General features: G+C 41.2%; 1 protein-coding gene across 23 annotated transcripts in view; it reads right to left on the reverse strand.

Moving 5' to 3' along the window:
• Positions 1-25,603, reverse strand: part of AFDN (afadin, adherens junction formation factor) — a 314,907-nt gene that overhangs the window by 148,638 nt on the left and 140,666 nt on the right. For all 23 annotated transcript variants that reach the window (XR_016311500.1, XM_089668566.1, XM_089668562.1 and 20 more), the window contains 2 exons: positions 16,008-16,069; positions 11,079-11,284 (listed from right to left, as the gene is read on the reverse strand). Coding sequence is in view for 22 of the 23 variants with exons in the window: in XM_089668566.1 (XP_089524692.1) it covers positions 11,079-11,284; positions 16,008-16,069 (268 nt within the window). In the remaining variant the exon portion in view is untranslated. The remainder of the gene's footprint in view (positions 1-11,078; positions 11,285-16,007; positions 16,070-25,603) is intronic.

Here is a 25,603-nt window from a genome sequence, read left to right on the forward strand (position 1 = left end):
CTCTCTCTATTACTGCACAGTTTCCATCAATTAAAAAAATCATAAAATTAGAGACTACTATTGGAGGTCTCAAAAGTGGAATGCAGTTGAACTCTATTCGTACTTCATGGGTTTGCCTGCAATAAACCATTAAAAATTGGTATCATCCCCCAATTTCTTTACACTTTTACTACTTACATCCTTTTTATCCACCTGAAAGGTTTCTTTCCTCAGTTATGATCTCAAATTGTTATTCATTTGGGGACCTCATCGCTTTCGCCTAAAATCTGCAGTCCTTACTAAGCCAAAGGTGGCCGTAGGCCGGATTTACAGGACTTCATTATCTATACAAAGCAGCTATTATAGCTATGTTATCAGATTGGCTCTATGGCAGTGTATATAAGAGAGTGATGCAGCTGAAACAAGCACTTTCCCCTATAGATCTGTGGGTTCTGCCCTAGATATCCTGATCTATACACCCACCCCTATCCTCCCTTCCTTTTTCAGTTCAACTTCTTCTCTGCCTCAACTGTACAGGATATTGAGAGAGGACTTCACAGAAAAAATTTCCATTCACATTGAAATGGGAGTCATATCTACAGACCGCTTGTTCCCCAGAGGATTGGAATAAATGTTCCATTTTAACCCACAAGCTATTCATGTCCTCCTGTTTCCAAGAAAAGGGACTACAAAATATTGTCCCTACGGTACTGGACCCCTGAAGACCTCCACTGTATGTACCCCTCTTTCAGTTAATGTTGGAGGTGTAGGGAAGAGGTGGGCCCCTGTTAGGAATTTGGTAGGGTTGCCATTTAATCTTCCCCTTTTGACAAAGAAATGTTTACTAGTTATAACTCTATGTGTATTTCGGTTATACTTCTGACAGTGGCTCTCCTGTCAATGATCCCCGGGTCCATCTTAAAGGAAAAAAAGGGCACCCTGCGGCATTGCCTAATGGCAGCTCGAACTGCTACCTCAGGACACTGGAAATTCTCCTGTCCTCCCAGTCAACCGAAATGGGCCCAGATAATGGCAATTGAAACAATGGTAGCGGTGGATAGTCCCGATGCCAAGAAAGTCGGCACCACGTGGATGTGACTCAGCCACGTCCTGAGCTCTGAACTCCCAATAACTTTTTATTGAAACATTTTTTTTCTTTCTATATTAGGTGATTTTAAACATCTCAGTTTCTCAGAATGCTCCCCCCCCCCCCCCCCATTTTCCTTCATCTTGACCCTTTTCCCTCTCCCATCCTTCCCCTGTTCAGCCTTAATGCCAGATATGTGTCTTTGGTCACTATTTGCTGTTGTATGTCTGGCAAAGTTGCAATTCATCCTATTCACTATATGAGGCACCATTTATTTTTTTTCACATGTTTAGTTTGCAATCTTTATTAGCGCAGCAGGCATAAATAAAAGGCACGTTTCTGTTTATGGAGTTTGAGAAAAATATTATACATCTGTACCAAATATTCAAAACTTTGAATACAGACTTTCAACCCAAAAATCATAACATGCCACCCAAAAACCATTTATGTTTTGCACTGTTAGTGGCAGGGGTATACAGTTCTTCTGTGAAAATGCATTGTGCAAATATACAGTCAAAGTACATTTTATGATTTTTATAGAATACCAACAAAATGATATATGGAGAACATTTATTACACTTTAAAAAAATATTATAAAAATTAAAAAGTAAAATTTTAGTATTCAGTGGGTAAGATGCTGAAGGCATCTATTCGTGTTAGGCAGTTTAGTTCCAATTAGTGTCAGGAGAGAATTCAGACTTTATAGCACAGGTAACACAGACACCTGAATCCAGTCATCACTGAATGTGTAGATGTTGATTGTCAATTAGGATGAGAGGTGTGAACATTGCAAAACCACCAGGTTCTAGTTATATAATCCCATCCTTGGTGTCAGAAAGTCTGCATGTTAAATTCATAGGTTTGCTGAAGGTTTGAATTGTTATTTGTATGTGGACAGAAGTTAGAGCCAGAAAAGACAATAGTGTCCTATAATGTTACATCCCTTTTCACTTATATACCTACTGCAGAGGCCATTCAGCCTGTAAGGAAAAATCTGAAATGGGATAAGACTCTTGACAGTCAAAGAAAACTCAAGAGAGACCAACTATGTTCCTTGCTGGCCCTTTGTCTCAACATGTCAAGCACATTAATAATTTCTACAGACAGAAACATGGCTATGTTATGGGATCACTTGAATTTCTCACTACAGCTAACCTATACCAGCAGGTGGAAAAGAGAACCTTGATCTTTTCAGGGAAATAACAGCAAGTCACTTGTTCAGGTACGAGGCCAATATGTGGGTCAAATTTAGAACATCAAAAACACAATTTGCCCATTTTGAACTGTGTGTTACATTAATGAGGGACTTGGACATTGAGATCTACGGAAAACCCTCCCACACAGACCATTAACTGCTTTTTGACTCCCATGACCCAAAAACGAGGGAATATAAAAAGGACTCTGCAACATCCGGTTGAGATGATAACACAGAGTTTAAAAACAAAGAACAAAGACATCTCAGGAGTGCTCTAATTGTTTTGTGGCTACCCAGACTGGGCTTTCATTATAACATCCACAAGGTAAGGTAAAAACAATGGACTATCCAACACAGGAAGAGAAGTAGCACACACAATATATATAGTCATTCTGCATGTAGCTGGAGCTTTGGAAAAATGCAGAAGGATATTTAAAGTGGTTGTAAAGGCTGAAGGTTTTTTTTACCTTCTTGCATTTTATGCATGAAGGCAAAAAACCTGTGTGAAGCTGCTCCCCCAGCCCCCTCAATACCTACCTGAGCCTTATCGCAATCCAGCGTCGTGAATAACAGGCTCGGCTGTCCTGGGTCTCTGACTCCTCATTGGCTGAGACAGCAAGCTGTCAATCACATCCATTCAGTCAATGAGGAGAGATAGGGGCGGGCCAAGCCGCAGCTTCACGTGTAAATGGACAAGCTGCTTGCTGTGGGGGCACCCGAGACCCGAAAAGAGGAGGATACAGGCTGCTCTGTGCAAAACCACTGCACAGAGTAGGTAAGTATAGACTTGATTGTTATTTGAAAAAAAAACAAAAAAAAAAAAACCTTTAACCAACATCACATTTCTGTGGCCCTAAAGCCCAGCATTACAGAAGCTTGTACCTCCTAAAGAGCCAAACACTCAAACAAAAGCAAAGTGACTTGATATATGGAGTGCAGTGTAGTTAGGAATGCAAAGACCTGTGCATTGGCTGGGCTAAACGCCCACTCAACAAATGGATGGCAAAACATAGGAGGGCAAATTCTACAGGTCAAAACTTAACAGTCTTTCGAGGACAGTGAGGAAAAACTGTTCACAAGAGGTGTGAAAAATGGCCATCTGTCTTTCACATATAATTATATTTTGACTCCTTTGCGCTGGCACCTCCCGGCACTTTAAGGGGTTTGTGACGTCGGGAGGCGGTGCAGGGTTTAGGGTAACGTGACTGCCATGATTGGCTGTCAAGGTAGTCACATGATCAGAAAGCTTCCGACCGCAAGTAGCAATTAGGATCTTTCCGTGAGGCGCCAGGAGGGTACAGGGTGTGTGATCTCGCCATATCTTCTGTTTACAATGGGTAAGCAAATATGTGGCCCTTCAGCGCCAAAGCCCAGCCATCGAGGGGCTGCATATTTGTGTGTGCTCGGCGCCAAGAGGTTAACATCACCTTCAAGGCAATTTGACAGTTTACACCTTCAGCTTTATAAATCATGAAATTAGCATCTATCCAAAACTGCTGATATCAAGGGTGTGATTATGGGGTTAATTCAGTAAACGTTATCGCATGTGGTATGAAAGTCACGTGCCAAACTTTTCAAAAATATTGCATGTGATATAATAAAAGTCAATTCATCAAAGTAAAATATCGAATAGGAGATAAATATCACACATTTGTTAAAATAGTGAGATAAAACATGAGATAAATCATTAAAGTCATTTATTTTATAAATGTACAAAATAGCAATTCAAGGAAGTGAAAAGTATACAATGTATCAGTGTGAAAATGTTCTGAGTTCGGGAATGAAAAAAAAAATTGTAACATTTTGTCAGAGGGAGATTGTTTTGTGAATAAAAACACACTAAAATGTTTTTCTAGTTTCACAATATTGCTATGTGCCTTCTGGTGCAGTGTTAGCCTGCAAAAATAAAAAAGCGAAAAAAACCCGCCAAAAATAATGTGCAAAAAAAAAAAGCACTAACTATTGCAAAACAAATATTTTACGCATTTTAATAACACTTTTTTTGTGAATTGACTACTTTTGAGATAAATACCACAAGTGATTTTAACTCAAAAAATTCATGCAGTATTTATCTTTTAGTTAACTGACCGCTATGTAGCTAGAATAAGGTGATACCACAAATTTCACACCTCCCACCCTATACTTAGAAGATCAACAGCTACACATTCCATGATGATTGGATTAAGGTATCTAGAAAACTGATGGCCTTTAACCGCCTCCCGCCTGCCATAAAAGGCGCAAGGCGGTTCTCTCCTTCTGGGAGGCTCCGGGAGCGTAGCGATCGGTGGTGCACTGTGTCCCTCAGGCACAGCGGATCACCGATCAACGGAAAGAGCCGAAGATGTCGGCTCGGTCATGTGATCAGCTGTGTCCAATCACAGCTGACCGCATGTAAATAGGGAAATGCCGGTTATCGGCATTTCTCTCCTCACGAGCTGTCACGCTTACAGCTCAAGACGAGAGAGCTGGTAATTGGCATTCCACAGAGAGGACATGTACACTGATCATCAGGGCACTGATGATCAGTATGCCCTGATGATCAGTGTAGCCTCAGCAGTGCCACCTGTCAGTGCCCATCAATGCCAGCTGTCAGTGCTCATCAATGCCACCTGCTAGGGCCCATCAGTGCCTCATCAATGCCACATATCAGTACCTACCAGTGCACATCAATGCCACATATCAGTGCCCATCTGAGCTGCCTTTCAGTGTCACCTATCAGTGCCAGTCAGTGCCACCTAACAGTGCCAGTTGATGTCGCCCATCAGTGCCACCTATCAGTGCCAAATATGAGTGCTGCCTTTCAGTGCCCATCAGTGATGTCTGTCAATGCCCATCAGTGCCACCTACTAGTGCATCCTCATCAGTGTCCATCAGTGCCACCTATCAGTGCCCATCAGTGCAGCCTCATAAGCGCACATCAGTGAAGGAGAAAAATCACTTATTTACAAAATTTTACAACAAAAACTAAGAAAAAATTTGTTGTTTTTTTTCAAACTTTTCAGTTGTTTTTGGTTTTTTTGCAAAAAGTAAAAAATCCAGCGGTGATTAAATACCACCAAAAGAAAGCTCTGTCTCAAAAAAATTATAAAAATTTCATATGGGTACAGTATTGCATGACCGCAGAATTGTCATTCAAAGTGCGACAGCACTGAAAGCTGAAAACTGGCCTGAACAGGAAGGGGGTATAAGTGCCCTGTAGGCAAGTGGTTAAAAAGGCTTCTCATTACCAAGGTGTCATCTCGTGATGGGTAAAAGCAAAGAGTTCTCTCAAGACCTTTAAACTAATTTTGCTGTACAACATTTAGACAAGCCTGTGAAATACTGGGAGAATATAGTCTGGTCAGATGAGACCAAAACTGAACTCTTTGGATGCCATAATACACACCATGTTTGAAGGTCAAATGGCACTGCACATCACCCCAAAAACACCATACCATCAGTGAAGTTTGGATGTGGGAACATCATGGGGTGGGGCTGTTTTCAGCATATTGTACTGGCAAACTTCATATCATTGAAGGAAGGATGAATGTAAAAATGTACCAAGACATTCTTGATAAAGATCTGCGGCCATCTACCAGAATGGTGAAGATGAAACAAGGATGGGCATTTCAGCAAGACAATGATCCCAAACACAAAGCCAAGGAAACTGTCAATTGGTTTCAAAGAAAGAAAATAAAGCTGCTAAAATGGCCAAGCTAATCACCTGACTTGAATCCAATAGAAAATCTATGAAAAGAACAAAAGATCAGAGTTCACAGAAGAAGCCCAGAGAACCTTCAAGAATTAAAAACTAAAAAGTGAAAATACAATAATAAACTCGTGTGCTGCTACACCATAAAAATACTAAAAAAGAAAAGATTGCTGCACTCACTCCCCAAGTGTACTCTCACTTAAAATAAGTGGATCCATAAAACAAGCACAGTGTGGAATCTGCGATGAAATTGCAATATTAGGACTTATTTGCATATTGGATTGGACTATTTTTATTTCTATTTGATTGATGATTGCATTATTGGTTTACATTTTTTTTAATTTAACGGGAGTTAGCACACCACATTTTTCTTTAAGATTTAAAGACCGTTTGTGTGGAAGAATGAACCAAAATCACACCTGAGCAATACATGCGACTAGTTTCTCCATACAGGAGGCGTCTTGAAGCTGTCACTACTCAAAAAGATTTTTGTATTTCAGTTAGTGTGTTCAATACTTTTTCCCTGTGTCATTCCATTTTATTACACATAACTTAATTTCTGAACGTATTTGTTTTGTTCTTTTTATATGTGTGGATTGCATGGGTTGTTACCAATGTGGTGAAAATGTCAAGTCAATAGCACCTTTAAAAATAAGGTTACTGAGAAAAATGGTGACATGTTCAATACTTATTTTACCAGATTTTATATATACACATATACATACACATATATATATATATATATATATATATACATACATATATATATACACACACAGATACAGTTGTGTTCAAAATAATAGCAGTCAGACATCACTAACCTGATCATTCACTGTTTTTGGTAGAAATGATATTTCTACATGGCAAATAATTTACTAGCAGGTGTAGTAGAGTAATAGAAATCCAACAGACCCAACAGTCATGACATGCATGCTGCTGATTCTGTGTAATTGAATCACTAATTGAAAGGGGCATGTTCAAAATAATAGCAGTGTGGAGTTCTATTAGTGAGGTCATTCATTCTTTGAAAAACAGGTGGCAATTATTGCCCTTATTTAAGGAAGGAAGGCAGCAAATGTTGTACATGCTGGTTACAGTGCATTTCTCTCTGAAATTCTAAGGAAAATGGGTCGTTACAGACATTGTTCAGAAGAACAGCGTACCTTGATTAAAAAGTTGATTGGAGAGGGAAAAACATAAAGAAGTGCAGAAAATGATAGGCTGCTCAGCTAAAATGATCGCAAATGCTTTAAAATGGCAACCAAAACCTGAAAGACGTGGAAGAAAGCGAAAAAGTACCATTCGAATGGATAGAAGAATAGCCAAAATGGCAAGGACTCAGCCAACAATCAGCTCCAGGAAAATCAAAGAAGGTCTAAAGTTACCTATGAGTACTGTTACAATTAGAAGATGCCAATGTGAAGCCAAGCTATCTGCAATAAGCCCCCGCAAAGTCCCACTGTTGAAAAAAAAGACATATGCTGAAGAGGTTACAATTTGCCAAAGAGCACATTGACTGGCCTAAAGAGAAATGGTGCAACATTTTGTGGACTGATGAAAGTAAGATTGTTCTTTTTGGGTCTAGTGGCCGGAGACAGTTTGTCAGACGACCCCCAAACACTGAATTCAAGCCACAGTACACTGTGAAGACAGTGAAGCATGTTTGCGCAAGCATCATGATATGGGGATGTTTCTCATACTACGGTGTTGGGCCTATTTATCGCATACCAGGGATCATGGATCAGTTTGAATACATCAGAATACTTGAGGAGGTCATGCTGCCTTATGCTGAAGAGGAAATGCCCTTGAAATCGGTGTTCCAACAAGACAACGACCCCAAACACACCAGTAAAACGTGCAACATCTTGGTTCCAGACCAACAAGATTGACATTATGGAGTGGCCAGCCCAATCCCCGAATCCTAATCCAATAGAAAACTTGTGGGGTGACATCAAAAATGCAGTTTCTGAGGCAAAACCAAGAAATAGAGAAGAACCGTGGAATGTAGTCCAATCATCCTGGGCTGGAATACCTGTTCACAGGTGCCAGAAGTTGGTTGACTTCATGCAACACAGATGTACAGCAGTTCTCAGAAACAGTGCTTATACAACTAAATATTCATTAAGTGATTCAAAGGAAAGCAAAATCTTCAAACATTTTTCAGTTTATATAGTGAATGTTTGAGTTTGTAAAGCAGAATACAAACACTGCTATTTTTTTGAACAGTCTAATATTCACTTTTCTTCAATTTTTTTTGGAGGAACAACACAAATTTGATATATTTTTCTTCATAGTTTGATTTGGAATAGAATGTGTAGTGTTCCCAATGCATTTGTGTGTATGGAAATAAAAGCTATTAGAAGGATTTTGAGCTTTATTCACTTTTTTCAACACACTGCTACTATTTTGAACACAACTGTATATATATTATATATTTGGACTCAGACACAATTTTAATTTTTTTCAGGTATTTACCAAAACATATTCAAGCTATAGTTATATACTGGATATGGGCTGAAAGTACACACTCTCAGGTTTAATTTGAGGGTATGTACATCCAAAGTGGAGGAAGGGTTTAGGAATTACAGCTCCTAAGAATAGCCACCCCCCCTTTTCAAGGGACCAAAAGTAATTGGACAGTTGAATCAAAAGCGGTTTCATGGCCAGGTGCGGGCTACTCCTTCGTTAATTCTTTATCAATTAAGCAGGTAAAAGGTCTGGATTTGATTCTAAGTGTGATATTTGCATTTGGAATGTATTGCTGTGAACCTACAACATGCATTCCAAGGAGCTGTCCATGCAAGTGAAACGGGCCATTGTAAGGCTTAAAAACTAAACAAATCCATCAGAGAGATAGCAGCAACATTAGGAGTGGCTAAATCAACAGTTTGGTACATTGAGGAAAGAAGAACGCACTGGTGAGCTCAGCAACATAAAAAGGCATGGACATTCATGGAAGACAACAGTGGTGGATGATTGCAGGATCCTCTCTATGGTAAAGAAAACCCCATTCACAACATCCTGACAAGCGAAGGACACTCTCCAGGAGGTGGGTGTATCATTGTCAAAGTCTACAATCAAGAGAAGACTTCACGAGAGCAAATACAGAGGGTTCACCACAAGGTGCAAACCATTCATAAGCCTGAAGAATAGAAAAGCCAGATTAGACTTTGCCAAAAAACATCTAAAAAAGCCAGACCAGTACTAGAAAAGCATTCTTTGGACGAATGAAACTAAGATTAATGTATGGGAAGAAAAAAGTGTGGAGAAGGCTTGGAACAGCTCATGATCCAAAGCACACAAAGTTATCTTGAAAACATGGTGGAGGCAGTGTGATGGCATGGGCATACATGGCTTTCAGTGGCACTGGGTGATTGGTGTTTATTGATAAGTTGACAGAAGCAGCCGGATGAATTCTGCAGTGTTTAGAGATCTACTGTCAGCCCAGATTCAGCCAAATGAAGCAAAGTTGATTGGATGGCACTTTACAGTACAGATGGACAATGATCCAAAACGCACTGCAAAAGCAACCCTGGAGCTTTTGAAGGAAAAAAAGTTGAATATTCTGAAATGGCTGAGTCAATCACCTACTCTCAACCCAATTGAGCATGCATTTCACCTGCTGAAGGCAAAACTAAAGGCAGAAAGACCCACAAACAAAGAACAACTGAAGACAGCTGCAGTTAGATCCTGGCAAAGCATCAGAAAGGAGGAAACCCAGTCTTTGGTAATGTCCATGGGATCCAGACTTCAGGCAGTCATTGCCAATAAAGGATTCTCAACAAAATATTCAAAATTAACATTTTATGTATGATTATATTAATTTGCCCAATTACATTTGAGCTGCTGAAAATGGAGGGACTATATATAAAAAGGTTGCAGTTCCTAAAATTTCTACTTGATATTTATGTTCAACCCCTTGAATTAAAGCTGAAAGTCTGCACTTGAAATTCATCTGGATTGTTTTGTTTTAATTTATTCTGGTGACAAACAGAGCCAAAAGTACAAAATTTGTGCCTGTGTCCAAATATATATGGACCTAACTGTATATACATACACACACACACACACACACTTATTCAAATCAAAACGCAATAATACTATTTAGACCACTGAGGAAAAACAGTACAGTAATTAGTCCAGCCTGTAATTCTGGCAGTCACATGGTGACCATCCCCATGAGCTAGGGATAGGAATTTGAATTCTCTATTTTATTTCATTTTCTGGTAACTGGTTTTTAAACCTGTAAATAATACATAAAACACTTTTTTATCAGCTAAAAGTTCAGAAACAGAACTAGGTAATTAATATTTTAAGAACTTATCTACTCTTCAACACTACATTCTAAATGGAACAACCAAAATATTTTCCACCATGCACGGATTTTCTCCAGAAGACATGTCAATATCCCCACACATTTGTATATTCAGGTTTTATTTATTGAATGGAAACTATGTTACTCAGGAAAATATTACCTATGAATATATAATAGAGGTATTAAACCCTAAACCAAAAATGTAATATATTGCAGCTTACCAGTCATTGTATGTGGAAGCTGCATTAGTTTTATTAGTATTAGGGTGCCTATCCTCTGGAGGGTGTGGCAACATAGACACCTCTGGACAGCAGCATTGTCAGTTTGGGGGGGGAGGGGAGTCTTAGATGTACTAGCAGATTTAGATACACTAAGCAAAGCCAAACGCGGGCTCACACCTTTTAAGCAGTAACAGCAAAAGTTGTGTTCTTTATTTTGGATGAAGGTTTTACATAAATAAATAAATGTAAGCACCCCTGTCAGTGATAAATGGTTTGCGTCAACCCTTCAACTGCTACATTTGCAAAATAGCTTGTTCTGTTGAAAAAAAAAACCAGACTTACTGGCTTGATCACCAGGCGAAAATAAAAAAAGCCTAGTAAAAGAAAACTAATGCAGCCATCACATCTATGAATTGTTAGGCTGCAATATAATAAGCTTTTGTACTAAAAGGTTTACATTAAACACAAAAACAATTAAAATAATAAAACTTCCAATATTCCACTGTGTTGCACTCAGTATTTGGAGCTACCAATAAAGTTTAGGAAAGGTTTCTTCTTACTCTTTACTTGAAAATATACTAGAAGCTCACCTGTATAACACCTTCCATCATGCTCACCATCTTGTTCACAATGGCAATTACTTTGTGAGTTCGCTCAGTAGGACTGATGTCTGGTCTGTACTGACTGGACAATACATACCGGCAAGTCATATATAACACATAGGTAGGAGACAGTTTGAAGTGCACAGTGGAACTATTTGTGTAATTGATGACGGCAGACAGGAAGGAGTCTTCCGCTGTAATGAAACAGAAATAGAAAGTAAATTCTCTTAATCCACTGTGAAATGTAACATTTTAACATATAGCACAGGGTTTACTACAAACAACATCCCTCGCCCCATTTCCTCACATTCTCCTGCAGCCCTTACTCTATTATCTAGGCAAAATGATGTGCAGCTCTCTTGCCACTATCCATGTCTATGGGGGAGATTTACGAAAACTGGTGCACTCAGAATCTGGTGCAGCTGTGCATGGTAGCCAATCAACTTTTAACTTCAGCTTGTTCAATTAATCTTTGACAATAAAACCTTGAAACTGACTAGTTGGTGTGCAGATTTTGCACTCACCAGATTTAGTAACCCCCCCTACCCCCATGGGTTTTGGGATATCGCCCCTAAATCCAAAGTTTAACTGACTGTCCAAAATTTGCACGGTTCAGCAAGGACTGGTCACATTTTGATCATGGTGTGGCTGTGCCTGCTGGACAGGCAATTGTTTGATCAACTTCTGTCGGAAGGAGACACTGAAAAACGTTTCTCACTACCAATTGTTCCAGTAGGGGCGATTCTTCCATCCATTTTGTTTATGTGGTAGGAGGAATTCACTAAAAATGTATGGGCAGCTTATGTTCTTTGGCAGCCTCATCTCCACGATAAATTCTCTGGCAACCCTTTACAGCCCTCACTACATTCTCTGCTGGCTATCCCAGCAGCTCCCGCCTCAATGTCTGTAGTAGCTTCACACTGCACTACAGCCCAATCATGTTCAGTTCACCATTTTGTACCCCAATGTCTTTCCGGAATACCATCTGCACATTCATACCTACATTTTCTCTGATCCCCTGTGCTTTGTATGGTACCTTGGTCCCAAACACTGGCTCTTTTGCCTGTCATCTCTTTTGTGTGCCATTGTCTTTGGTATTCTGCACTCCATGTTCTAAGCAATGCATTGCTTCCTTTGGTATGTTTTCTCCGATCACTCCTGACTAGTCTCCTGACTGCCATAATGGAAACAAACTGCTAAGTCGATAGTAAATGCCACATGGCATTTCATGAATACACAAGAGTTCTGCATGTGCCAAGCCTTGCTTCATCCTGCCACCTAAACAAGTCTCCCTCATGGTCAAAGTCGACACTCATCACTTTTAACCATGGCAAACAAGCACGTCATACTCCACCTTTACAGGAAAAGCTGAAATATAGGCAGCTGTCTACATTTCTGATTGTACTGGTCATTTGAACATGTGCCATTCACTGAAAAAAAGCCTTTGCTTATGAATTTTTCATCAGATGTACAGTTGTGTTCAAAATAATAGCAGTGTGTTGAAAAAAGTGAATAAAGCTCAAAATCCTTCTAATAGCTTTTATTTCCATACACACAAATGCATTGGGAACACTACACATTCTATTCCAAATCAAAACATGAAGAAAAATATAACAAATTTGTGTTGTTCCTCTAAAAAAAATTGAAGAAAAGTGAATATTAGACTGTTCAAAAAAATAGCAGTGTTTGTATTCTTCTTTACAAACTCAAACATTCACTATATAAACTGAAAAATGTTTGAAGATTTTGCTTTCCTTTGAATCACTTAATTAATATTTAGTTGTATAAGCACTGTTTCTGAGAACTGCTGTACATCTGTGTTGCATGGAGTCAACCAACTTCTGGCACCTGTGAACAGGTATTCCAGCCCAGGAAGATTGGACTACATTCCACGGTTCTTCTCTATTTCTTGGTTTTGCCTCAGAAACTGCATTTGTGATGTCACCCCACAAGTTTTCTATTGGATTAACTAGTAGCCGACCGCAGACAGCAGAATGATGGCTGCACTGCGGCCGGCCAGTTCTGAGTGGACGTCATATGACGTCCCCCCAGAACGCGCTCTCCTGCGCGCCCCAGGGGGCATGCACCCGGCGATCTCCGTGATCGCTGTTTCCTACGGACACGTGTGATCGGCCTTTTACCACATCACGTGATCAGCGGTGTCCAATGACACGCTGATCACAGGGAAATGCAAGTGCCGGTTCTCGGCTGCACTTTCCTCACGCTGTCAGATCGTGAGGAAAGTACTGCCGAGAACCGGCAGTTGTCACAGCGGGGATCGGCACCGATCATCAGGGCACTGATGATCAGTGCCCTGATGATCGGTGCCCAGCAGTGCCACCCGCAAGTTCCGCCCACCTATGCCCAGCAGTGCGCCCACTAGCTCCGCCCACCTGTGCCCAGCAGTGCACCCACCTGTGCCACTCTGCAGTGTCACACACCTGTGCCACTCTGCAGTGTCACACACCTGTGCCCAGAAGTGCCACCCACCTGTGCCCACCCACCTGTGGCCACCAGTGCCACCCACCAGTGCTGCCCACCAGTGCCACCCACCAGTGCAGCCCAGCAGTGCTGCCAGTCAGTGCCACCAGTCAGTGCCCAGGGGTTGTGCCAGTCAGTGCCGCCAGTCAGTGCCCAGCAGTGATGCCAGTCAGTGCCGTCTATCAGTACCCATCATCAGTGTCATCTATCAGTGCCGCCTATCAGTGCTGCATATTAGTGCCGCCTATCCGTGACACCTCATTAGTGCTGTCTATCAGTGCCGCCTATCCGTGCCACCTCATTAGTACTGCCTATCAGTGCCGCCTATCAGTGCCCATCAGTGCTGCCTCATCAACGCACATCAGTGAAGGAGAAAAAATACCTGTTTGAAAAATTTTATAATAGAAACAAAGAAACTTTTTTTTTTTTCAAATTTTTTGCATTTTTTTATTTATAGCGCAAAAAGTAAAGCGCCCAGCGGCGATTAAATACCACCAAAAGAAAGCTCTATTTGTGAGAAAAAAATGATCAAAATTTCATATGGGTACAATGTTGCATGACCGCGCAATTGTCAAAGTGCGGCAGCGCTGAAAGCTGAAAATTGGCCTGGTAAATAAGGGGGTATAAGTGCCTGGTAGGCAAGTGGTTAAGATCCGGGGATTGGGCTGGCCACTCCATAATGTCAATCTTGTTGGTCTGGAACTAAGATGTTGCACATTTACTGGTGTGTTTGGGGTCGTTGTCTTGTTGGAACACCCATTTCAAGGGCATTTCCTCTTCAGCATAAGGCAGCATGACCTCCTCAAGTATTCTGATGTATTCAAACTGATCCATGATCATTGGTATGCGATAAATAGGCCCAACACCGTAGTATGAGAAACATCCCCATATCATGATACTTGCGCAACCATGCTTCAAGGTCTTCACAGTGTACTGTGGCTTGAATTCAGTGTTTGGGGGTCGTCTGACAAACTGTCTCCGGCCACTAGACCCAAAAAGAACAATCTTACTTTCATCAGTCTACAAAATGTTGCGCCATTTCTCTTTAGGCCAGTAAATGTGCTCTTTGGCAAATTGTAACCTCTTCAGCACGTCTTTTTTTCAACAGTGGGACTTTGCGGGGGCTTCTTGCAGATAGCTTGGCTTCACATAGGCGTCTTCTAATTGTAACAGTACTCACAAGTAACTTTAGACCTTCTTTGATCTTCCTAGAGCTGATTGTTGGCTGAGTCTGCTCCATTTTGGCTATTCTTCTATCCATTTGAATGGTAGCTTTTTGCTTTCTTCCACGTCTTTCAGGTTTTGGTTGCCATTTTAAAGCATTTGCAATCATTTTAGCTGAGCAGCCTATCATTTTCTGCACTTCTTTATATGTTTTCCCCTCTCCAATTAACTTTTTAATCAAGGTACGCTGTTCTTCTGAACAATGTCTGGAATGACCCATTTTCCTTAGAATTTCAGAGAGAAATGCACTGTAACCAGCATGTACAACATTTGCTGCCTTCCTTCCTTAAATAAGGGCAATAATTGCCACTTGTTTTTCAAAGAATGAATGACCTCACTAATAGAACTCCACACTGCTATTATTGTGAACATGCCCCTTTCAATTAGTGATTCAATTACACAGAATCAGCAGCATGCATGTCATGACTGTTGGGTCTGTTGGATTTCTATTACTCTACTACACCTGCTAGTAAATTATTTGCCATGTAGAAATATCATTTCTACCAAATACAGTGATTGATCAGGTTAGTGATGTCTGATTGCTATTATTATTTTGAACACAACTGTACATATTGATTGTTTTGTGACAAATTTACTTTTGAGAAAAAAAATGTACACTTTCTTCAAAATACTTATGTCTGTATGGCTACACAGACTTTGTCACAGAATGTGCTTGAAAATCTCCATAGACATACGAGTCATTTATTGCTTGTGTGCTACTTTCATTGTTGACCAGCCCAAAAGTTTGCCACTTATCTACAGAATCAAAAGTACACACAGCAAACTCAGTTTACAGGACTACAGAGCCAAAGCAAGGAAATAAAATGAAGCAGAGAAAATGATCACAACTTTCTGCCATGACTAAAGAGAATACCAATAAAAACACTAAGTAATGATGAATGTCAGAACACAAATAGGACACCCAAAAAAGTAAAATAAAATAAAAATGTTTTTATTGCAGCGATTACTCCCTAACCAACCTTGAGACTTTGTTATAAAAAGTGACCCTGGGCTATTACAGTCAGATAGCCAACTGTGGAGACTGAACAAGCTAAACAATGCTATTGATCGAATATTTACATGGAGATCATTGATCATCCAATGTCTATAACAAAGAAAAAACATGAAAAAGATGACAGCTCTTATGATAACAAAACCAACCCATGTCATTTCCCAATAACTCTCTAGGAATGAACTAAATAATCTACTCACAGTTTTCTCTAAACTCGATGCTTGCAGGTAACACATGCTCAGGTCCATGAGCATCTTGTGGTCTAAGAAACAAGAACATGTGATGAAAAAAAAATATGCAAAATGAAGAAGGTCAAATCTGCTGTTCAGTGACAGACCTTTTGGCAGAAAAACGTTTGAAATTCAGATTAATTATGGAAAGTCATTTTTAAGAATTTATGATCAGACCGCATCTAATGAGTTACTTGAGGTTTCCGACTTCAGCAGTGTGTACTGGAGTTACCTGCATTTATTAATAATACAACACACATACAATGCAGCTGCCATCTCAGGAGCTCAAGTAACAGCCTAGATCATACATTGAAGAAGAAATGCTTTGTTGTAATATACATAATAATCAGGTTTGTAAGGAAATATGAATGCTCTATAGGTTTTTTGTGCATTATGCCAGGGAACAAATAAAGCCAGCCATATACAGTATGGATCAAAATTTGGCTGGTTCAGCCAGGACCAGCTGAATTTCGATACATGTATGGGCACGAAAGTCGCACCAAAGTTGATTTACTGATCGTCTTCTGTACAAATGCCCTGTCTGATTTTTCCTGCTCAATCAGCACTGCAGGCTATAGTCTGCAACCTTGATCAGTGTATTCATATGGCAGGGAAGTCTCCCCAGTGTCAGATTACAATAACTCAGCAGGGAGCATTTGATCTCCCTGCTACATGGAATATGTGAATGGGAAAATAAAGTTTTTTTTTTTTTCATTCAACCCACTGGTTGAATGAAAAAAAACAGATTAATTTATGGATGAGTCAATGAATAGATAAGCCTAAGAGTTTTGAACAGTTGAAATCATGGGAAAATAATGTACTCATTCACATTTTAAAACATCTGGACAAATTAAACATAGGTGATAATAGAAGTATTAAAACATGTAAGGGAAATAACTGGAAGAAATAATAGGTGCCTAGATTGATAATTATTTATACTTGCTACCTAAATCCTTTTACTTAGTCTTCTTAAGATATGAAGGGCACTTGACTTGCCTCTCTTCAACAGACAATCACATAAAAGGCTGGAAAGAATCATCAAAAGTACAATGAAGCAACTGGATATATATTTTTTTCACTCCAAGTCCCAGCCTGGAAATAAGATCTCCTGATTAAAAATATCTGACAATGCTGGACAAAGGAGACAAGCCTTTATAACTTTTCTCTACAACCCATCTATAATAAATGTTTGCAAGTCAGAGCGTCCTTCTGAAGAAATTTTTCCCCACTTTTTTTTTCACTCCCATCTGTGTCCCTGTTAGAGAGATTCACTCTCTAGAATTGTCCTGATTTGAATTCTGAGTTGGGACCAGAACAAGAATAGAAGGAAAATCTTTAATTGTGGACATTTGTTCCTGGGACAGCTGTCAAGACGAGATATCCCTCACATTAGAAAGATATCACAACACTTACTTTTGAGTCAACCAGACAGGAAGTGAATAGAAAACTCCATTAAGTGACACAGAGGTAAAAAAATAAATAAAAAAACTGACTACTGTTTTAACTCTTTCCAAAATGGCAAAATCTTTTTGGATATAATTTAGCATAGCTGGAAGTATTACAGCACAGCAGTAACAGGATGTAAACATGCTCATAGCTACTACTGCAATTGTTTGTAAATTAAAGTGTGGCTGTGCAGAGTGAAAATGATCTGGATGGCCGTTTATGGCTCTATGGCGTGGCATGTTGTCTTACCCCCCTCCAGAGACCAGGAACACAAAAAAAAAAACCCTTTGTCATGGTGAGAACCCAGAACACATCGTTTATCAGTCCCCTTATGATAGCAATAAACTTCAGTACAAAAACAATGTTTACATAATTAAACTATAATAAAAGAAAAAAAAAAAGAAAAAAAAAGAAAAGAAAGAAAGGCCTCAGTCCTGTAGTCGTGGTGCACACATGTGTATAAACTCTGAACACCCAACACATATAAGGTATCACCTTGCACGACAGAGTAACAAGAAATTGTTATGGCCACCATTTGGGGTTAACCACAAACTTATGAGCTGTAAGGCCCCGTTCACATGGGCGGACCAATTGTGTACGTCTCTCAGTTTTTCAAGCGGACCCGATCGGACCATCCATTGCCCTCTTTGGAGTGCTGGATATAAATAGACATGTGACCATTTATACCCTCCTGTATCTGATTAAAACGGATCGATGGGCATCCAATCCCTATCAGTCTATTAAATTGGATGACAGTTGGATGTAAAATGGACAGGAGGCAGGTTTACGTCTGACCGCCCATAGAGGAAAGCGAGCTGTGTCTGCTCCACTTATGCAGAGCGTACACAGACCTGTCATCTGACTGCTCAGCAGGGATCACCCACAGACCCCCTGCTGAGCAGGTGGACCCATTGGCAGGGTCCGTTCACGTGAAAGGGACCTAAAGGTTTTAAAGCGCCAACTGTTGGCAATTATGAGTATTATAGTTTGTCACTGTTTAAAGGACACCAGCAATTTAAAAGATGAGACTATATTGAGTAAATAGATGCCCAATATGTCAAGCCTCAAAATTTAATGGAAAATGAATAGGTTACAATGTGTTACTTGGCACCAAAATTAATTTAAGCATATTTTTTACTGAAAACAGATTCAATAAACCGATGTGCAAGTATCAAGTGACATAAGCTGGAATTTCACTCATTTTATTCTTTAGGTCCTACGGCTTCAGAAAATGTATAATGTTTTGGTAATTTGGTGATTTTAAGTAAATGCTAATGTCAGAAGGGCACTTTTGTGTGCAACAGCAAAAGGGTTACGAGACGGACACTGATCCTGATCAGTCTGCTATGAGCAAAACTGAGAGGGAGCAGATGCCCTCTAGTGTTTGGAAAACGTTGTGACTAGTGAAGCACGTAGTCTACCGGTTACAAATTTTCAGACAACAGAAATTGTCTTAAGCAACAGAAAATTGTTTTTAAACAGAGCTGGCTCATTATAGCACATATCAAACCATCTGGGGATATATCCTAAGCATACTATAGTTCTAGCAACAAAACAAGCCTAATAACTAAAATTACAGTCACCATTCTGCAGTAAATATAATATAATCTTATATTTAAACAAAATTTTAAAGAAATATGTGTGAAATATATATACATTAGAGCAGAAAGGTTTACACCTAAAATCTCACCTCTAACAACTATGAATAAAAGTTTATGTTCAGTATTAGCTTTATTCATATAGCCCCAATATACTACATGCGTTATACACATGAAATAAAAAAGGCACAGATAACGCCCAATACAAAAGGCATGTATTTATTATTTTCTTGTCCTGTGAAACTGCATGCACATTCACACTGTGTGAATGGGGGCAAAACCAAATTTTGTTAGGCTATTCACTCTCCAGGTTGAATGCATGAAATCAGGAAAATATTGCATTATGGACACTAGATGGAGCGGATGATCGCAGTAAAAAAATATTTATTTATATTTATCTTCTATATTTAGATTTATGATCATCAGCTTAATCTAGGGGCCATAATGCAGTATTTTCCTGATTCACAAATTCAAAACAGAGCAAGGAAAGGTTCATACGAATTCACAGGAGAAACAGCTCTGCAAATATCTTAAAAAATACACCACACAGCGAAAAAGTCTAGGGGGAAAATAAGGATCATGTCTGAATTTTGAATCGAAGTGCTGGGGGTACAATAGATACGATCAGTAGAAAAGAAAGCAATGGCTGGAGGTGATGGATGTTGGTTACTGGATAGTAAATGATAAGGGAAGATAATAAAATATATACGCAGTTTTCAAAAGGAGGCTTGAGGGGCGTTTTAAATCTAGGGACCAGTCAAAAACCCATTCAAATTATGCATTGTGTTTGGGAAGCCCACAAATTCTGAACAATGCAACTTAACCATTTCATGTCCTTAGGTCACTTTAAAATGTCTTGGACTTGCAGTGGTAAAACACAAGCTCAGGGTTGCAGCTGCAGCCATGAGCTTGGTGGGTTTTTTTTTTTCAGCCAGAATTCAGCTGTTCAATAAAAGTGATACGGGCGGCTGCTGGGTCACTTTTAAATTAGGGAAAATAACTCCAGGGCCATAACTCATGGTCAAATCTAAAAACTGATAATCTGTAAAAGCTTTTAAAATATTACCTATAAAAAAAATTTTAGGTACCATAGTTTTTTGCCATTTCACACACAATTTTGAGTCTGTGAAATATTATTCCAGACGCAAAGTTAAGGTAAACTAATATAATGCCAAAATTACTGCAGCACAATGGGAATCTGGCCTAACAGTACAAGGAATATAACATACTATATTGCCAAAAGTTTTGGCACACCCCTCCAAGTACCGCCACCAATAGAATCTAGAGCAGTGTAGATGTGTTCTCTGGAGTGACCAATCACACTTCTCTGTCTGGCAATCTGATGGATATGTCTGGGTTTGGCTGTTGCCAGGACAACGGTACTTGTCTGACCTCACTGTGCCAAGTGTAAAGTTTAGTGGAGGGGAGATTATGGTGTGGGGGTTTTTTTCAGGGGTTGGGCTTGGCCCCTTAGTTCCAGTTAAGAGAACTCATAAGGCGACAGCATACAAAAGACATTTTGGAAAATTTCATGCTGCCAACTTTGTGGGAACAGTTTGGGGATGGCCCCTTCCTGTTTCAGCATGACTGTGCACCACTGCACAAAGCAAGGTCCATAAAGACATGGGATGAGCGAGTTTGGGGTGGAGAAACTTGACTGGCCGGAACAGAGTCCTGATCTCAACCTGATAGAACACCTTTGGGATGAATTAGAGCAGAGACTGCAAGCCAGGCCTTCTCGTCTGACATCAGTGCCTGACCTCACAAATGTGCTTCTGGAAGAATGGTCAAACATTTCCATAGACACACTGCTAAACCTTGTGGACAACCTTCCCAGAAGAGTTGAAGTTGCTATATCTCTAAAGGGTGGGCCAACTCAATATTGAACCCTATGGATTAAGACTGGGATGCCATTAAAGTTCAGGTGCGATGTGTGTAAAGGCAGGTGTTCCACTACTTTTGGCAAAATACTGCATTTCAGGTGCACTGGCAGTGCGGATAGAGTGTAGATTGAAAAAGAGACATATCTGATTTCTGAGCAGTGTGGTCTGGTTCAGGTATGGATTACAGGCTACTGACCTCTATGGGAACCGTTTCTGAACCACAGATGTCTTCAGTTGTGAACAGGATAAAATCCTGGCCTGAACCTGATTTAAACCTGTCCCGAACCTGGTGTAAACCTGACCTTAACTGCTGAACAACTACTGTATCATTTAGCTGTGAAACCTGAACTTCAATCCACACCGCACATGTATGAATCAGCACTGAAGAGGCAAAGCAAGAAGTTTGAACAGTAGCTTTGGTTTTGGCTGGGTTGGCCAGAGTTAGTTGGAAACAAATAAAAAGTATTATTATAATACAGGATTTATATTGCGCCAACAGTTTGCGCAGCAAACAGCGTGAGGGAAACGTGAGGGCAAACAGTACAGTTACAATACAATTCAATAAGGTCGTCTCTACACAGAGGCAACAAGGCATTGGTGACAAGCCTTTTCCTTTCTGCTTAGACATACAGGTTATTGTCCCAAATACCAAACCAGTTGACAGCTTGCATTTGACACTGTTGATTAACCTCTTCTACTGAAAAGGAAAGCTTCATGAAGAGAAAGGGTTTTGATAATTTCTGCCAGGAGCCCACAGACCACTTTTAACCAGTGTTTTCTTTTGAATATACAAGACAACAACCAGTTTGAAGATGTTCTAAGGTGTAAATAGCCTGTGAGAAATAGTTTAGATTAACCTCAAAAAGATTGAACTAAAAAAGTTGATGTAGATGAATTTCACATGATTTGCTAAATACTGTAAATTAAATTTTCCATTCAATCATGTGAAAAGCAAATTCTCGATCACTCTGAATACCCAATCAAGTGCAGATGCTTTTGGATAAATAAAATAAATATTTGTATTTTTTCAGTAATAAAATTCTTAACTTGTTTAGTAAATCAGCTTCAAAGTGTTAAGCAGATTGATCCATGTCTAATCTTGGTTACCACCCCATTTGTCTCACATGTATCCAACTTTGCAGACATGAGATCATTACCAATCTCTTGTTGATGGGGACATACAGACAATGAGACTGACCACTCTCAGGGAAACAAAGTATACCTAAACCCTCACCTTGTAAAACACACCCATTCAGTTTAAAAAAGAAATTTAAAACATTTGTGTATCCATATAAAAAAAAAAAGAATATACCGTATTTTCCGGCGTATAAGACGACTGGGCATATAAGACGACCCCCTACTTTTCCTGTTAAAATATAGGGTTTGGGCTATACTCGCCGTATAAGACTACCCCTCTTCCAACGCACACCAAATAAAAATTAAAAAACATCAGATTTGATTTCAATATGGTATAGTATTTCATTATGTATTCCTCCCACTGACACCAATGATAGGGCAGGATTCCTCCCACTGACACCAATGATGGGACACTATTCCTCCCACTGACACCAATGATGGTGCCCCATCATTAGTGTCAGTGTGTGAGGAATAGTGTCCCATCATTAGTGTCAGTGGGAAGAATCGTGCCCCATCATTGGTGTCAGTGGGAGGAATAGTGTCCCATCATTGGTGTCAGTGGGAAGAATCGCGCCCATCATTGGTGTCAGTGGGAAGAATCGTGCCCCATCGGTGTCAGTGGGAGGAACAGTGCCCCATCATTGGTGTCAGTGGGAGGAACAGTGCCCCATCATTGGTGTCAGTGGGAGGAACAGTGCCCCATCATTGGTGTCAGTGGGAGGAACAGTGCCCCATCATTGGTGTCAGTGGGAGGAACAGTGCCCCATCATTGGTGTCAGTGGGAGGAACAGTGCCCCATCATTGGTGTCAGTGGGAGGAACAGTGCCCCATCATTGGTGTCAGAGGGAGGAACAGTGCCCCATCATTGGTGTCAGAGCAAGGAATCGTGTCCCATCATTGGTGCCAGTGGGAGGAATAGCGCCCCATCACTGGTGTCAGTGGGAGGAATAGCGCCCCATCACTAGTGTCAGTGGGAGGAATAGTGCCCCATCACTGGTGTCAGTGGGAGGAATAGCGTCCCATCACTGGTGTCAGTGGGAGGAATAGCGTCCCATCATTGGTATCAGTGGCAGGAATAGCGCCCCATCATTGGTATCAGTGGCAGGAATAGCGCCCCATCATTGGTGTCATTGGCAGGAATAGTGTCCCATCATTGGTGTCAGTGTGTGAGGAATAGTGTCCCATCATTAGTGTCAGTGGGAAGAATCGTGCCCCATCATTGGTGTCAGTGGGAGGAATAGTGTCCCATCATTGGTGTCAGTGGGAAGAATCGTGCCCCATCATTGGTGTCAGTGGGAAGAATCGTGCCCCATCATTGATGTCAGTGGGAAGAACAGTGCCCCATCATTGGTGTCAGTGGGAGGAACAGTGCCCCATCATTGGTGTCAGAGGGAGGAACAGTGCCCCATCATTGGTGTCAGAGCAAGGAATCGTGTCCCATCATTGGTGCCAGTGGGAGGAATAGCGCCCCATCACTGGTGTCAGTGGGAGGAATAGCGCCCCATCACTGGTGTCAGTGGGAGGAATAGCGCCCCATCATTGGTATCAGTGGCAGGAATAGCGCCCCATCATTGGTGTCAGTGGCAGGAATAGCGTCCCATCATTGGTGTCAGTGGGAGGAATAGCGGCCCATCATTGGTGTCAGTGGGAGGAATAGCGCCCCATCATTGGTGTCAGTGGGAGGAATAGCGCCCCATCTTTGGTGTCAGTGGGAGGAATAGTGCCCCATCTTTGGTGTCAGTGGGAGGAATAGCGCCCTATCTTTGGTGTCAGTGGGAGGAATAGTGCCCCATCTTTGGTGTCAGTGGGAGGAATAGTGTCCCAACATTGGTGTCAGTGGGAGGAATAGTGCCCCATCATTGGTGTCAGTGGGAGGAATAGTGCCCCATCATTGGTGTCAGTAATAGTGTTCCATCACTGGTGTCAGTGGGGGGTGGAATAGTGCCCCATCGTTGGTGTCAGTGGGGGGGGAAATAGTGCCCCATCGTTGGTGTCAGTGGGGGGAGGGAAATAGTGCCCCATCGTTGGTGTCAGTGGGGGGGGGGGGATAGTGCCCCATCATTGGTGTCAGTGGGAGGAATAATGCCCCATCATTAATATCAGTGACACCAATGATGGGGCACTATTCCTCCCACTGACACCAATGACACTTGCTGACCCCTGATCCAGTATGGTGCTGCTGCAGCCAGCATAATTGGTTGCAGCAGCACCTCTGCACGGCACACTTACCAGACGCTCCCTCACTCGATTTTCGTGGGGCCGCTCGGCTCCGCCTCCTCTCCGGTGATTGGCCGCCTGTGTGCCTTTCCAGAGCTACAGTTCTGGCGGCCAATCATCGGTGAGGAGGCGGAGCCGAGCGGCCGCATGAACATCCAGCGGCCAAACTGAATGAAGGAGCAGCCGCGCTTCCTGGACTGGATCGTCGTGGGACTGGGACCGGAGCCAGGTAAGAAACAGCAGCCCCCTGCCCACCCCTGTACTTAGTGTCCCTTCCGTTGGAAGGGGGAGGGGGCGGCACCGCGCCGCCCCCCCTAAAAAGTGCTGCCCTGACACCAAGTGTTAGCATGCCGTATACCGACGTATAAGACGACCCCCGACTTTTGAGAAGATTTTCAAGGGTTAAACAGTCGTCTTATACGTCGGAAAATACGGTAAATACTTTTTTCCCCTTTTATATAAGTGATAACATACCCTCTGTTCTCAGCTGCACAGAGATGTGGGGGGAGGAGAAACAGCAACACACTGAACTTCCCAGTGAATGGCTGTGCAGGATGGGTGTGCCAGGACAAGTCTGATCATGGGAAGAGATCAGACAGTCTCAAGCACAGCTACAGAACTGACCATGCTGTGCCCTCCTGCCTAGTGTGGTTAGTTTTTCATAGGAAAGCAGAGGGACTGGCAGGAACACCATGGATTTCACACAAAGGAAGCAATAAAAAAAAAAAAAAAAAAAAAAAAAAAAAACAGGACACTTTTTTATACAAGTACATGGTACATCATGCACATATCAGGAATTTAAAAAGTTGTTTTTTAGATATGCTTTAGGACAGAAAACCTGTTGAGCGCTACTGTTCTCCCTAAGGTAAGCACTAGCAGCTGCATCTGGCTGTGCTACTCTTCTCCTCCCCAGAAAATACCTTTGTTTATTGAATGCTCAGCTCTTACAGGTGCCAGAGGTGGTGGGATCAGTTTTGTACACCCTAGTGCACCCTGTGTCCTGGGGCATCCTGCCGCTGCTACTTTTAGTTAAAAAAGGATACAGTTCATGATTAATTGAAATAAGTGCCTAGTCACAAAGAGGGCACATATATAACAATATAGGATGAAAACTGTTATATTTCTGGGTTTTTTGTGATTCTATTTTGATATGTGTCTCCTCACTAAGGCTTCGTTTACATGGGCATACTATAGTGTATGCCCATGAGAGAGCCAAGTTTGCTCGCATGGGATGCACAGATGTGCAGCCAGCCTCATTTATGTGCATTCACTGCGATGCAGTGAC

The sequence above is a fragment of the Staurois parvus genome, unplaced genomic scaffold (assembly GCF_062004578.1).
Source record: "Staurois parvus isolate SC_StPar_1 unplaced genomic scaffold, SC_StPar_1.0 ptg000059l, whole genome shotgun sequence".
Classification (NCBI taxonomy): Eukaryota; Metazoa; Chordata; class Amphibia; order Anura; family Ranidae; genus Staurois; species Staurois parvus.